The sequence below is a fragment of the Xenopus tropicalis genome, chromosome 6 (assembly GCF_000004195.4).
Source record: "Xenopus tropicalis strain Nigerian chromosome 6, UCB_Xtro_10.0, whole genome shotgun sequence".
Taxonomy (NCBI): domain Eukaryota; kingdom Metazoa; phylum Chordata; class Amphibia; order Anura; family Pipidae; genus Xenopus; species Xenopus tropicalis.
This window is the reverse complement of record NC_030682.2, coordinates 73429145-73445754: the sequence shown is the minus strand read 5'-3', so window position 1 is coordinate 73445754 and position 16610 is coordinate 73429145. Positions and strand designations below refer to the sequence as shown.

General features: G+C 42.6%; 1 protein-coding gene across 3 annotated transcripts in view; it reads left to right on the top strand.

The window, feature by feature from the left end:
• Positions 1-16610, top strand: part of tmem245 (transmembrane protein 245) — a 252025-nt gene that overhangs the window by 18227 nt on the left and 217188 nt on the right. For all 3 annotated transcript variants that reach the window (XM_018089411.2, XM_031903925.1, XM_012953820.3), the window contains exons 2-3: positions 5346-5463; positions 6630-6731. In XM_018089411.2, the coding sequence (XP_017944900.1) occupies positions 5346-5463; positions 6630-6731 (220 nt within the window). The remainder of the gene's footprint in view (positions 1-5345; positions 5464-6629; positions 6732-16610) is intronic.

The following is a 16610-nucleotide window of genomic DNA, read 5'->3' as shown; positions in this document are numbered from 1 at the left end:
GAGAACCAACCACCGAGTGAAGGGAAAATAGGGGAAGTTTTAAGAAGCACCAATCGATAGAGTGACCATAAATATAAATGTATATACACCCAAAAGGTAAACCATGAAAAAGTAAAACACCATAAATATGTACCTGTGATGAAAGAATTAAATGCTGCAAATAGAGGTGGATCGCAGGAAACACTTTCTACGGGACTACACCCAGGGACTCTGGGGGCTGCGCTGCGTGAGACAACCGCTGGTAAGGGCAGATCTGTATCAAGTGGGATGCGGAGATAATGCTGCTGAAGGAAAGTAAGGCAATGCGTAGCTCCTGGGGTTATCCATACGGATTCAGCCAGCATATAACAGAACCGCTACGTGTAACAACTAGCGCTGGGCAGCTCGTTCATGAATTAGGGCGCTCTGATGTACGATGTCAGGCAGTATATGCATGAGATCGGACTGTCGGATATCGCCCACATAGGTAGATAGCCCATTGATGGGGATCACCGGATCGTGACTCTGGGCTAGGTAGTAATACTCGGCGGGGTCTACATTGAACATGTTTGCTCAGTTTTAACATATATACTCTCTTGTTGGTCTTCTGCCAACTTTACTCATTTATGTAAACGAGTTTTTGTTCTTTTGTCCTTTCTACTCATTTCCATTTACATCCTCTATACACTAATGTGGTTGGCTTTCTCTTTCTTCTTGTTTTTGCATTTTGCTCCAACTTTGTAGGTCCCCTTTAGGCTTACTCTTTTCCATCTGCTAGTATGCTATGCGTAATAGGGGCTCCCCAGAGCACTGTGGCCAGTAAGCTCAATAACCAATAGTGGGTTCCCTTCCCGGGCTAATGTAATTTATAGCTGCTCAATGAAGTTAACTTGACACCCTAGAGACACGCACACAACCTTATTTTATTTGGTGCTTTAAACATGTATGTATGTATGTATGTATGTATGTATAACTTTATTTATAAAGCGCCACAAGCGTACGCAGCGCTGTACAATCTTACAATATACAAAATTACACCCAGGGAGGACAAGTGATATAATAAATAAAAACAATAAATATATATATGTATATATATATATAAGTGCCATGTGGTATGAGACACAGTAGGAAGGAGGTCCCTGCCCCGTAGAGCTTACAATCTAAGTGGTTGGGTAACATACAGGCACAAACTGGAAGGTAAGAGTGCACCAGGTATGGGCATTTGCCCTTAAGCGCAGGACTGGGCAAAATAATGTTTCTCTTCTTAAAGAGAGTGGGTGAGTGTTCCCTACGGAGGGATTCAAGGATAGAGTTCCAGAGGTAAGGAGCAGCAAGATAGAAAGGTTTAAGATGAGAGAGCGCAGTGGGTGTGGATGGTGTAAACAGACGGAGGCTCTGAGAGGAGCTGAGGAGACGACCAGGAACATGCAGGGAGACCAGTGAAGAAATGTAGTGAGGAGCAGAGGAGTGAAGGGCTTTGAATGTCAGCAGAAGGATTTTGTATGCTATCCTTTGCTTAACAGTTAACCATGCAAGAGAGCTTAATTGAGGCTGAGCAGGTTCCCTCTTCGGAGGGAGCAGGAGGATCCTGGCAGCAGAGTTTAAAATTGATTGCAGGGGAGAGAGGTGGGAGTCTGGGAGGCCGTTTAACAGGAGATTGCAGTAATCTAAGCGGGAAAGGATAAGGGCATGGATTAGTGTTTTAGCTGTTACTTGTGAAAGAAAGGGGCATATCTTGGCAATATTGTGGAGGAAAAAGCGGCAGGATTTGGCAGTGTTATTAATATGATTAGAGAAGGAGAGTGACTGGTCAAAGATAACCCCAAGGCAGTGTGCAGAATTTACAGGGTTGATGGTCATGGCCATCAATAGTAATGGTGAAAGGAGGAGGAGGGCCAGGTTTGGGCGGGAAGACCATGAGCTCTGTTTTAGCTAGGTTAAGTTTGAGCTGGCGTCGGTTCATCCAGGAGGAGATAGCCAGGAGGCAGTTACCAATCTGGGTTTGAACATCAGAGGTTAGTGCAGGGGTGTCTAAATATATCTGGATGTCATCTGCATATAAGTGATATTTAAGACCAAAAGAAGAAATAAGGTCTCCTAAAGTGAGAGTGTACAGGGAGAACAGCAAAGGACCAAGCACAGAGCCCCGAGGCACCCCCACACTAAGCGGAACAGGGGTAGAGGATTTGTTAGCAAGAGCAACAGAGAAGGAGCGGTTAGAGAGATAGGAAGAGAACCAGGATGCTGCTTGATCCCGGATACCCAGAGAATAGAGAATTTGCATAAGGACAGAATGGTCGACAGTATCAAAAGCAGAGGAAAGGTCTAGGAGAATGAGAACTGAGTAGCGTCCTTTGGCCTTGGCAGTCTGGAGATCATTTGCCACTCTACATAAGGCCGTCTCAGTGGAGTGCGCAGGCCGAAAACCAGACTGCATAGGGTCCAGCAGATTATGGGTGCAGAGGAAGTTAGTGACACGAGAAAAGACAAGACGTTCCAGGAGTTTAGAGGCTAGGGGCAGGAGAGAGACGGGACGGTAGTTAGAAAGGCAGGATGGGTCCAGCGTAGCCTTTTTAAGAATGGGTTTGACACATGCTTGTTTGAAGAGAGGGAAAAGTACCAGAAGCCAGAGAGGAATTGAATATGTGGGTAAGAGCTGGAGTAAGGGCAGGGGCACACTGTTTTAGTAGGGATGAGGGCATAGGATTCAGTGAGCAGGTAGTAGGCGGAGAGGATCGGAGAAGCTGAGAAACTTCAGACTCTGTTACGAGATTGAAGGAGCTGAATAGGGAGAGAGGAGATTTAGGAAGGTTGAGATTACCGGTATCTGCTACAACCGTAATGAATTCGATGCTGAATCGACAGACTGACACGAGCATGATATTTTCAGTGTTGAATCTACAGGACGAGATGTAATGGGAATGCCTTGTTGGTTTATGTCCCCCGAGTGGGGTTACTAATACCACCCGTGCGGACCAGTCTCTGCCACCTCCGGGCTCATAGTATTGTGCACTAATACCATTTGTGCGGACCAGTCTCTGGCTGCCACCTCCTTGCTCAAAGTATTGTGTAAGTTCTATCTGGGTACTAGCTCCAGACACCTGTTACGATCCGGTGATCTCCATCAATGGGCTATCTACCTATGTGGGCGATATCTTACAGTCCGATCTCATACGTATACTGCCTGACATTGTACATCAGAGCGCCCTAATTCATGAACGAGCTGCCCAGCGCTAGTTGTTACATGTAGCAGTTCTGTTATATGCTGGCTGAAGCCGATATGGATAACCCCTGGAGCTACGCATTGCCTTACTTTCCTTCAGCAGCATTATCTCCGCATCCCACTTGATACAGATCCGCCCTTTCCAGCGGTTGTCTCACGCAGCGCAGCCCCCAGAGTCCCTGGGCGTAGTCCCATAGATAGTGTTTCCTGCGATCGACCTCTATTTGCAGCATTTAATTCTTTCATCACTGGTACATATTTATGGTGTTTTACTTTTTCATGGTTTACCTTTTGGGTGTATATACATTTATATTTATGGTGCTTCTTAAAACTTCCCCTATTTTCCCTTCACTCGGTGGTTGGTTCTCAGTGTCTTTATTTTTTATTTGGATTTTTTATTTGTTTATTTAATGAGATAGGCGTATCAACATTTGACTGATGTGTGACTACTTGAGAGTGTTACGTCACATCCAAGCGTTTCTGTTTGTATTTTCCCGCCGGTTGTAGTATTTAAGGTTTGTAATCACTGTGTGTTGTAACTTTGAGAAAGGCTGAGGGTCAGCCGAAACGTCGGTTCACCACTTCATTAAAACAACTTTTATTTTGCACTTAAGTCCTGTGAGAGCGGCTTCTTCATTACCCTTATCTGTTCCCGCTTGGAAGACTGCACCCAGGCATATCTGTGAACTAAACGCGACCCTTGGTGCTGGTTGTGTTTGATTCAGCTTCTATATGGTATTCCGTGCACAGGGGCAGCTACATGGTTAGCAGTCTTTGGAGTGTGGTGCTGTCGTGTGGACTCTCTTATATTATATATACAGTCATGGACAAAATTGTTGGCTCCCCAGAAAATTTTCCAGAAAATCAAGTATTTCTCACAGAAAAGTATCGCAGTAACACATGTTTTGCTATACACATGTTTATTCCCTTTGTGTGTATTGGAACAGAACAAAAAAGGGAGGAAAAAAACAAAGAGACAGGAAGCAGACATGGGCAGTAGCTTTAGAAACTCCTACTGCCAGTACTCAGCGTTACACAGAGCTTCAACGCGCTGTTCAGTTTTGGTCTCCAGTGCTCAAACGGGACATTATTGAGTTAGAGAGGGTCCAGAGAAGGGCAACTAAGCTGGTAAAGGGTATGGAAAGTCTCAGTTATTAAGAAAGACTGGCCAAGTTGGGTTTGTTTACACTGGAGAAGAGGCGCTTAAGAGGTGACATGATAACTATGTATAAATATATAAAGGGATCATATAATAACCTTTCTAATGTTTTATTTACCAGTAGGTCCTTCCAACGGACACGAGGGCACCCACTTCGTTTAGAAGAAGGGAGTTTCCATTTAAACATTCGGAAAGGATTTTTTACAGTGAGAGTTGTGAAGTTCTGGAATTCCCTCCCCGAATCAGTCGTGCTGGCTGATACATTATATAACTTTAAGAAGGGGCTGGATGGATTCTTAGCAAGTGAGGGAATACAGGGTTATGGGAGATAGCTCTTGGTACTAGTTGATCCAGGGACTGGTCCGATTGCCATCTTGGAGTCAGGAAGGAATTTTTTCCCCTCTGCGGCAAATTAGAGAGGCTTCAGATGGGGTTTTTTGCCTTCCTCTGGATCAACTAGTAGTTAGGCAGGTTATATATAGGCATTATGGTTGAACTTGATGGACGTATGTCTTTTTTCAACCCAACTTACTATGTTACTATGACACGGGCTTGTGCAGAAAGGGTTCGGCAACCCCCCCCCCCCTCCCAGGAGCCTCCACTGACTCCTGCTCTATAGAGAAACACTATCTTCAGAGGTAATTTTCTCTAAAACATTTTCTTAAAGAGATACATTACATATTTTATTAAAATTACCTAATCTGATAAAATAGCTTAATTTATGAGAAGGTGAACAACCCCCTTAAGCTGAGCTCAGGAGAGGAGGTTAGGAGAAATATACTTTTATAAGGGGTAATGACCTTTTCAACCAATCCAAATACTCTACATAGTCTAAACTCTATATCAGAACAGGTCAGTTTAATTTTGGGAGTGCAACAGGGAGATTAAGCAAGGAACTAAACTATTCTATGCCAGGAAGGTAACTGCTGATTTAGAAAACTCATTTCCACATGTCCCATTTCCCTTTTTTTTTTGTTTTTGTAGATATGGACATTAGTGATTGGTTACACATTGGCAGTTTCATTTAAATGGAATGCAGACACTCAAAACTATCTCACTGCTATCTCAGTCCCAGTCTGGCTTGTACTGCTTTTTCATTTTGGTGAGTATGTCGCAACAATTATATTTGGTATGACTTGCAGGGATCGAAGATTGCTTATTACGTGTTTTAGTTGGGGGTCAAATCAGTCACCATATATAGGGTGCTTTGATTGAAGCTACTTTGTATACACAAATGCGCATAAAATAGAATAGTTTTAATTTATTTTACAATGACGTAGCGCAAGTAGTACTTGCTCCATGATTATTGCTTGAAGGGGCTTGTGCATGCCTTTGAGCAAAATTATAGGCCTTTAACTACACAGGGTACAGGGTAATTTTATTGATTGGGAAGTAAACATGTAAAATCCTGACATTAGATCGCACTATTTTTCTAGAAAAAAAGCTTTCCCCTCTTTATTTATTTTATAAATAAATATTAATACATATTTGCACTCATGAGATTATTTTGGTGCATCTACTTTTTTGATTTTATCAACAATGACTTTCAAGTTAGTAATTTAGGAGTATCTGTAACACCATGGCGCACTAGGGGGCCGATTTACTAATCCACGAATGTATCGAAAGCATCCGAATGCGTTTTTTTCGTAATGATCAGTATTTTGTGATTTTTTCGTCGCCATTGCGACTTTTTCGTAAATTGTGGCAACTTTTTCGTAGCCGTTACGACTTGCGCGAATTGTCGCGACTTTTTCGTAGCCGTCGCGAAAAAATCGGAAAGGTTTGCCCGTGGTTTACTAGCGCTCAATACGAAAAAGTCGTGACAATTTGCGCAAGTCGTAACGGCTACGATAAAGTCACAACAATTCACGAAAAAGTCGCGATGACGACGAAAAAAAACGCAAAAAATACGGAAAAGTCGCAAAATGTTAATTTCCAATCCGATTTTTTCCCATTCGGGATTCGGATTCGTGGATTAGTAAATCAGCCCCTAGGTGTCCTCTGCTGACATTTAGTGTAAACATTTAGTGCAATGTCAACAGTGCAATTTTAAATAAAAGCTCATCCTAATAGGGTGGGGTCACCCTTGGGGGCCAGTCCCACAGTTTGGCAACCACAGGTAGGAGGTAAATAATTGTAAGGGTGTCACAAGTAAACCCCTTGAATTACTGTTTAAAAAAAACTATTTATTTTTGAATGTGCCTTATTTCAAATCCCACCTGAAGTATATAAAGTAAAAAAAAATCTCTGTGCCATTTTTTTCTTTAGCATCCGTTTGTGGATCCTGGAAAATTCCAGTGTTCTTGTTGATTGTTTTTCTAATGACTCTGGGTTCATTGCATGAAAAACAGAATACTCATGGATCATCAGGTAAGTTTGTGTGTGTGGGTATTATTATAATAGGTACCATTTAATAATATTACATGAAAATGAATGTTCTAGCACAGTGCTCTCCAGCTGGCAGCCAGCAGCCCTCTCTGTGTGGCCCCTCACCTGTCTGGCTGCTGGAACTTCTTACCTTTGTGTAAGCTTTAAATGGTGTTAGTACTGAGGTTAACTGGACCCCTGCGTTGTTCAAACTGCAGATTCAGGCTGTAATCCCCTGTACGGTTCACAAGTTTTAGTCCCTGCTTTGTTCACCCCCTGCATTGTTCACACCTCAGGCTCAGACTGTAAGCGCACATATTGTTCACCTGTTTACACCTCAGACAGACAGTAGGAGCAGTGTCAGCATTGTATCTGCCTGCCCTATGCCGTCTGTGTATATGGCACACACAGGCAACAAAAGGTATGCAGACAGTATGGCACACAGGCAGGGTAGGGCTGGCAAAGTATGGCACACACAGGCAGGGTAGGGCTGGCAAAGTATGGCACACACAGGCAGGGTAGGGCTGGCAGAGTATGGCACACACAGGCAAGATAGGGCTGGCAGAGTATGTCACACACAGGCAACGTAGGGCTGGCAGAGTATGGCACACACAGGCAGCATAGGGCAGGCACAGCATGGCACACACAGGCAGCATAGGGCAGGCAGAGCATTTCACACACAGGTAGTACTCTGCCTGCCCTATGCTGCCTGTGTGTGCAATACTCTGCCTGCTCTATGCTGCCTGTGGGAGGTTAACCTGACAGGGGTTTGTTCTGGGAGTTTGTTTTGGAAATAGTCTTTATATGGTCCCTAGGGCGTGTAATTATATGCTGAGGGCTGTGCTATCCAAATGGAAGGAGGAGACATGGATTTAAGGGTAAAAAAAATAATATACTACTTTCACACATGAATAAAAGGTGATATCCCCACAGTGAGCACCAACCATTTGGGATTTTGTTTTGCTACCACCATTAATGTGGGTATTGTCTTAACAGCTCTTGTGATAACATGGGTGTGGTTTGAAGTGGGTGCAGCTTAAAAAAGGGGAGTGGTCAAAACTGGCTTCCATTATCAGCCCTCCACCACGTAGGCCAGAAAAATTCCAGCCCTTGGTACCACAGAAGTTGGACAGCACTGTTCTTACACAATAGGGAGTCATTTATTTTATCCCTTGGTGCAAGTGCTAAAGCATTAATGGGTGCAAGAGAATGCTGCACTCTGCTTATTGACACTGACTACAGTGTTTGGAAATAAAGACCAGCCCAGTCCTTAACATAAGGCAAGTGGCAAGGACTGGACCACAACCCTGCTGCCAACCTTGCTTTATGTTTACTTTGAAATATTACATCTCGGTATAAAAATATGATTACCATATAATAATGCTGAAAAGGACCCTTAACACCTTTTAGACAATGCAATAACAACTTACAGTTTTAACTTCAAATATCCTGCTGCATGCTGCTTTCTAGTAAGGAAAGAGGAAAAAAATTGCCACTTTTCTGTGAAGTATAGTATAGATGCAGATGTATAGTATCATCTTGCAGGGTCTGAACTTGTGTATTATAAAGAACACAACAATAAGAGACAATATGGCAGAGAGCAAAGATTCTTTTTATCTTGCTCATTTATAATTGTACTCATTGCACAATACTCACTCACTGACAGTACATATCCCAAATAATGATTTAGTGTTTTTACATCACACAACTTTTTCCACAACGTTCCCCTCAATCAGCCTTCCCCCCACATTGTTGCCCTCCACACAGCCTCTCCCATGCTTTGTCCCCCTCGTCTAGGCTTCCTCCACATTGTTCCCCTCCACACAGTCTTTCCTGTGCAATATCCCCCTCAATAAGGCCCCCCACACTGTTCCTCTCCACACAGCCTCTTCCGTGCAATGCCCCTCTCAGTCAGGCTTCCCCAACATTGCCTTTCCCATGCAATGTCCCCCTCAATCAGCCTTCCCTCCTCACACTGTTCCCCTCCACACAGCCTTTCCCATGAAATGTCCCCCTCATTCAGGCTTCCCCCACATTATTCCCCTCCACACAGCCTTTCCCATGCAATGTCCCCCATATCGCCTTTTTTTAAAAATGAATAGATAGCATGGAGAGGAGTTTTATTGGGGGCATGTCCAGCCCTCTCCCTTTGTAAATCCTGCCAGTCAAACCCATGTGTTTGATTAACATACTTTGCATGGCACTGCTACCTCCATCTAGTCACATGCTCTCACAAACAGAAGTCTGATGCTTCAACCACCAACTTTACCCTCCTTGCCAGGGTCAGGAACAGAGATATCAGAACTAGTAAGTAAACTTCTCTCACCAATACCGTATATACTCAAGTATAAGCTGAGTCTTTCAGCACCAAAAATGTGCTGAAAAAGTGACCCTCGACTTATACTCGGGTATATACGGACGGACGGGTCCCGCCGGCGTGCGTGCGCACTGCTGGGGAAGCACTTATGTGAAGTGGGTGCTTACTTGATTATGTTATGTGGATGGCTGATGACTTAATTATTGTATTTACGGTTGCATCCCCCCCGTGAACGGGTGGGACCCGCCGCCGTGCGTGCGCGTTGCTGGGGAAGCGCTTCTGTGAGGTGGGTGACTGATTACTTAATTATTGTAGTTACGGTAGCACGGGCGGGTCCCCCCGGCATGCTTGCGCGTAGCTAGGGTAGCGATGTCTCGGCTTGTTCTCTTGTTTCCAAGAACCTTGTGACCTAAAAACCACTTTAATGTAGAAAAGCTGTAGATCTTACTGTAAGCCACTTTGAGCTGTAAAACATTTTTAAAGGGGACCTATACTTTCCATAAGTGTTGCAGTACCAAATATCACTGGATTTAATTCTCCAGCATATTATCAAAAGTAAAAGCATTATGGAAGCTGAGGTTTAGCAACTCAGTAAAGATTTCTGCTTAAAATCATGTGACTTTTTTTTCACATAAACACGGACTTTGAAAATTTAGAATACGCAAACCCTGATGCACTATCACAAGTAGAAGCTTTGCTGTCAGTTGTGCTGGGAGACATGCTGCATTGCGATGGGAGTGCACACAGCAGGATGGGAGTGCACACAGCAGGATGGGAGCGCACACAGCAGGATGGGAGCGCACACAGCAGGATGGGAGCGCACACAGCAGGATGGCAAGTACTTGATACTTAGTATGGCAGCTTCCTTAGCCCTCCCAAACTTGCCTGACAGTTAAAAAAAAAAACACCCTAGGCTTATACTCAAGTCAATAAGTTTTTCCAGTTTTCTTAGGTAAAATTAGGTACCTCGGCTTATATTCGGGGATCGGCTTATACTCGAGTATATACGGTAATAGAAAGCTGCACATCTACAACAAAATCAATAGTAGATATCTCCCTCCCACATAAGGATTTGCAGAACATAAGAAAACACACACCACAGAAGTAGCGGCTAGAGTCTCCTAGTTAGAGGACATGGTCTCTCCCCTTCCAAATTACATTATGGCCATTTGCAGCAGCTTCAACAGGCACTTGATAAAATGAAGGACTTGGAAAAGAGACTTTATAAAAATGATATGCTTATAGTGGGCCTACTGAAGAAACTGTAGGATAGAACTTAGAGAACTACACAGAAAAGTGGCTCAAAGAGACTCTTGTGAGTGATGTATTCTCTACCACATTTGTGGTTGGGAGAGCCCACAGAGTCCCCACCAAACCACATTCTCCTGGAGCCCCTCCAAGACCATTCCTTCTGAGCATTTTGAATTACAGACGTGGCCCTCAAAGCTACCAGGCTTAAAGGAATACTGTCATGGGAAGACTTTTTTTTCCAAAACGCATCAGTTAATAGAGCTTCTCCAGCAGAATCCTGCATTGAAATCAATTTTTGAAAAACACAAACTGATTTTTTTTTTTTTTTTATATTTCATTTTTAAATTTCACACTGGGTTAGCCATATTCGATGTCAAACTTACAGGCTTACAATTGTCAGGCTGAGATCTTACTCTTTTTTTAAATATAGGAATGACATTCGCCTTCTTCCAATCCCTAGGTAGCATACCTGATGAAAGCGAGTCTGAGAATATCAGAAACAAAGGCCACTGTAAATCTGACCCTAGCTCTCTCAGTACCCGAGGGTGTATTCCATCTTGCCCAGGTGCCTTGTTAACATTTATCTTGTGTAACCCTTTAAAGGAGAAGGAAAGGCTAATAAAGAGTTAATCTCAAGTTGCAGGCATACCTTCAGTTGTCTCAATAGTGCCCTTAAGTCTCCCCATATTTCACCTGTTCAGGCGGTGTTGTTTTGCGAGCTGGCAGGTGCTGGAATCAGAGCAGGGGGGGGGGGGTTGTGAGTCGGCAGATGCGGGGATCAGAGCGGGGGTGGGGAATATGGGTTTGTGAGCTGACAGGTGCGGGGATCAGAGGGGGGTGTCTGTGCTTTTCAGCAATAGCCCATACAGACATGCTGGACAAGATGGCAGCGCCGTTCACTGCAACAAGTATGTAGTTTGTAGTGCGTGTATCTCTGTAAATCTTTTATTAGGCAGTGTGGAGGAAATATGGCTAATTATGGCTATGTGCACATTTCCTCCAAATCAAGCAAAAACCCCAATCACAAACTCCATCTTGCCTTTTTCCACTCAAAAATGAAAAATGTGCTCTGCCCAACACCTTCCCCAATTAGGTGTTACTATATACACAGATTTGCACGCTAATTAACGCATTTAACGTTTCATGCGCTTTTGTGAATCATGCGTTACTATTCTTTTCACTCGCTAAATAACGCAATGCGTTAAAAATAACACATAGCAGTAGCGCGCTATTTAACGCACACGATATGCGTCTTAACGCATGCAATAATACGTTAGCGAATCATGCGTTTTTTCCCCCGTCAATTTTAACACAAAAAAAAATGCGATAACGCTTTAGTGAATCAACCCTTATGTGTGTTACTGCTGGGAGTTTTTGACCTACAGGTATGTGAGAAATCTCCATATGCATATTTGGTATTGGTGCATTCAGGAGACATTGGACTGTACAAATAAGTTTTATTTTAGTAAATAAAATAATATATGTTTCTGATACATGTTTATTTTATGGAAAATTATTTTTAGGATTTTAGAAGCCTAAATCTTGTTACGGAAGTGGAATTACACAAAACTTCTAGCATATTTTGAAAGCTTAGTTTGAAAATAAAAGATTTATTATTTTCCCAGGCAAACTAACCCCCCACCCCCAGAAAGGTCCCTAAAAAAGGATTACCGCTTTCCTGATGCCATAATTTGCTTCTCGGATTCAGTCTACTCCGTATTCTGCACCTCCAGACACTCCTGTTTAAATTCCTTACGTTTCCCCTGAATTCCTTACATTGTTCCAAGCAAGCCAGACATCCTGGTGTAATAGACACTTTGGATTTGTTGAATTGTCTTGTATGGTGGCTGTCTATGCAGAAAGATGTGAAAGACTTTGGTGCCTCTTGTTCCATGTGTGCTTCTTAAAGACCATTCACTCTCTCCCATGTGGGTTGCTGCAGCCTCTTCCTGTTACCTCTCATCCATTGTCTCATTTAGCTATGAACTTTATTGTTGGATTACCACTTTCCAATGACAATGTCATATTGACTGGTTATTGACCGCTTAAGCAAGATGGCACATTTCTATCCCTCTATGCAAACTCCCATCTGTAGTGGAACTGTCAACTCTTTATTTGTCTAATTTTTCGCCTCCAATAGACATTGTGTTTATTTCCAAATTCTGGCGTTCCTTTTACAAATCCCTTGGCATCTCTCTTCAATTCTCCACTGCTTAAAGGTGGCCATACACGTGGCGATCTGACGATGTTTCGTACGACCATCGGTCGCACGAAACATCGTAAGATCCGCCACACACCATTCAGGGCTGAATCGGCAGGTAAGGAGGTAGAAACAATAGGATTTCTACCTCCTTCTGCCGATTCAGCTCTGAAGGGAGAATTTTGGTCAGGCGCCTTCTATGGCGCCCGATCAAAATTTTCAAACTGGTCCGATCGGCAAGTCGTCCAATATCAGCAGCTTCCTGCGATATCGGTCGACTCGCCGACATGCCATACACGCACCGATTATCGTACGAAACGAGGTTTCGTACGATAATATCGGTGCGTGTATGGCCACCTTAACACCCCCAGTTGAATGGAGCTTCTGAATGGGTAAACCAAGCACCTGAACAATGTTTTAGGTGTCCTGTATCTCTTTGCCAGGGTGACTAGTCCGACCTTCTTCCATCGACAGAGTTCCCTCATACAAATGCCTCTCATGCCTATACTGGAAGATCACCTATCCTTTATGTCTATGGTCAACATCCCCAAGCTTTTTCCCAGGACATCCTCCTTTCTGATGTGACAGCTGCCAATGACTATGTGGCCCATATGTCTGCCATTTGGCGTTTCACTAGATCAAGTTTTGAGAAGAGTTTATTGGCCCAAAAGAACGATGCTGATAGAAAGCATAAATCTTCTCCTTACTAATCTGTTTAGGATAAAGTTAGGAAATCCACCAAGAATAGAATTCTGGACATCATTAACCCAGTGGCTGCCGACTTTAGCTTCCTCCTGAAATTTGCATTCCTAATGTGTTTCATGTGCCCCTTATTAAGCCTGAAATCTCCAACCATTACTCCTCTGGACAATCTCCTACTACTCCTGTCATTGTGGATGGCCAGCAAGAGTATGAAATTGAAAAAATTCTGGAGCATCTGAAGAATGTTCTTGGGTAAAGCACTCTGATGTGCATGCTCCTCAGTTGGTGCGATAGTTCTTCAGGCAGTTACCACGAAATCATAGTCAGTGGCCAGGCTCATGAAGTCATCACATCAGGAGTACACCAGCTTCCTCCTTGGTCCCAACTCCAACCTGTAAACTGCTAGACTCTGACATTAAAGGAGAAGTCATTTTGGCATTTTACTGGCAATAGATTTGCCACATTATTGCCACCTTGAACACTATATTTATTCTGCAGAAAACTTTATCATACCTCTGTAAAGAGCCCTAGAGACTTTCTCTAATTGCAGCTGCCATTTTAGCTTGGTGTTCATAGCTTCATGTTTGCAGTCTAGCTGTCATAGCTCAGATCACACATTCCTAAGGGTGGGGGAGTGAGGAGAGAACTGAGCAAACTCTGGCCCTGGGAATGAAGGATTTTTCTGAGAGAGGAAGTGAGATACTCTAAAACATGTTTACAAAAAAGAAACCAGAAATCCTGTGTTTCTTTTGATAGCGAACTTAGTGCAGCATTACTGTAAGTGCTTATGCCTGTATTTACATGGACCTTTATGATAAAGCTTACTTAGTTTTTACTTTTCCTTCTTCTTTAAGTTTGGTCACATCCTGCTTGCAGGCTGCCACCTGATAGCTCTGGTCTCAGATTACAGCAGGGAGGGGAGGATGCAGAAGGAGAGGGGAGTCAGCTACTCATGCACAAGCCTGAGCCTTGAAGGTTTGAGCTAAAAATATGAAGTCTGATGCAGAAGCTCATGTGTATAGAATAGAAGGAAAGAAATGTCATGTTTCTTTTCACAGAGGGTTTAGAGCAATAATACTGTGTTTTTGCCTGTATTTACATAGACATTTTTAAAATATATATTTTTTTAACATTACTTAGTTTACTCCTTTCCTTCTCTTTAGAATTCGCTGTAGGGTTTCTTGGCAAAAGACAAAAAAAGCCTTAACTCACAAAGAAAAAAATCCAAGCTTGGCTAAAATTTGCAAAAAAAAGTATACCTACTCCCCCACAAAAAAAATGTTTTATATTAAAATTAGTTAAAAATTATTAAAACCAAGGTTGAAAAATTTTCCCATTATTCAAAAAGATGTGTGGTACAAAAATAACAAAGCACCTTATCACAAGACCACCATACCCAGAGTAAAGTATGGTGGAGGCAGCAGCAGGAACTCTAGATGGAATCATGAGTAGCTCTAAATATCAGACTTTTATCACAAATCCTTCAAGCATCTGCTACAAAGCTGAACTTCTCCTTTCAGCATAACAACAACCCAAAGCATACATCTATATCAACAAAGCAATGACTTCAGCAAAGAAGGATCAATGTTCTGGAATGGCCCAGTCAGATTCTGGATTCAGATATTAATTACTTAAGGTTAATTTGTTAATGTTACTGGTCTTTTCTTGAGAAAGGACCCATCTGACGCTTTTCTAAATAAACATATTCTGGAGAGAATAAGTACGTATGGAAATTAACTCTACTTATTTTCTCTCCTGCAAAGTAAACAATTTTTATTAGATTTTATATTATATGTGCAGCTGTTAAAGGCCAGGTTTGATAATATCCTTATTTTGGAGAAACTCACAAGCCAGAAAACCGGCAAAAACTATTTAAACTCTGGATTTACATAGTAACATAGTAAGTTCGGTTGAAAAAAGATGCACGTCCATCACATTCAACCATAATGCCTATATATAACCCGCCTAAAATCATCCCAGGTGCATGACCTTACAGTTATCCACATTAAATCTCATCTGCCACTTAGCCACCCAGATTACATAGTTACATAGTTACATAGGGTTGAAAAAAGACCTGTGTCCATCAAGTTCAACCCATCCAAGTAAACCCAGCACACCTAACCCACACCTACCAATCTATACACTCACATACATAAACTATAAATACAACCACTAGTACTAACTGTAGATATTAGTATCACAATAGCCTTGGATATTCTGATTGATCAAGAACTCATCCAGGCCCCTCTTAAAGGCATTAACAGAATCTGCCATTACCACATCACTAGGAAGGGCATTCCATAACCTCACTGCCCTCACCGTGAAAAACCACCTACGCTGCTTCAAATGGAAACTCCTTTCCTCTAATCTAAAGGGGTGACCTCTGGTGCGTTGATTGTTTTTATGGGAAAAAAAAGAACATCCCCCAACTGCCTATAATCCCCTCTAATGTACTTGTACAGAGTAATCATGTCCCCTCGCAAGCGCCTCTTTTCCAGAGAAAACAACCCCAACCTCGACAGTCTCACCTCATAGTTTAAATCTTCCATCCCCTTAACCAGTTTAGTTGCACGTCTCTGCACTCTCTCCAGCTCATTAATATCCTTCTTAAGGACTGGAGCCCAAAACTGCACTGCATACTCAAGGTGAGGCCTTACCAGGGACCTATAAAGGGGCAAAATTATGTTCTCATCCCTTGAGTCAATGCCCTTTTTTATACAAGACAGCACTTTATTTGCTTTAGTAGCCGCAGAATGACACTGCCTGGCATTAGACAACTTGTTATCAACAAAAACCCCTAGATCCTTCTCCATTAAGGAAACCCCCAACACACTCCCATTCAGTAGATAGTTTGCGTTTATATTATTTCTACCAAAGTGCATAACTTTGCACTTATCAACATTGAACCTCATTTTCCAGTTTGCTGCCCAGTTATCTAATTTTGTCAAATCGCTCTGCAAAGCGGCAGCATCCTGCATGGAACTTATAGTTTTGCATAATTTAGTGTCATCAGCAAAAATAGAAACAATACTGTCTATGCCCACCTCCAGGTCATTAATAAACAAGTTAAACAGCAAAGGCCCAAGGACTGACCCCTGCGGTACTCCACTAACCACACTGGTCCAATTAGAAAATGTTCCATTTACCACCACTCTTTGTACTCTATCCTTCAGCCAGTTCTCTATCCAATTACAAATATTATGTTCTAGGCCAATATTCCTTAATTTGATCATTAACCTTCTGTGAGGTACTGTATCAAACGCTTTAGCAAAGTCCAAGTAGATGACATCAACTGCCATTCCAGCATCAAGGTTCCTACTCACCTCCTCATAAAAGGCAACTAAATTAGTCTGGCAAGATCTGTTACGCATAAAACCATGCTGGCACAAACTAATAGTATTGTGACAAACTA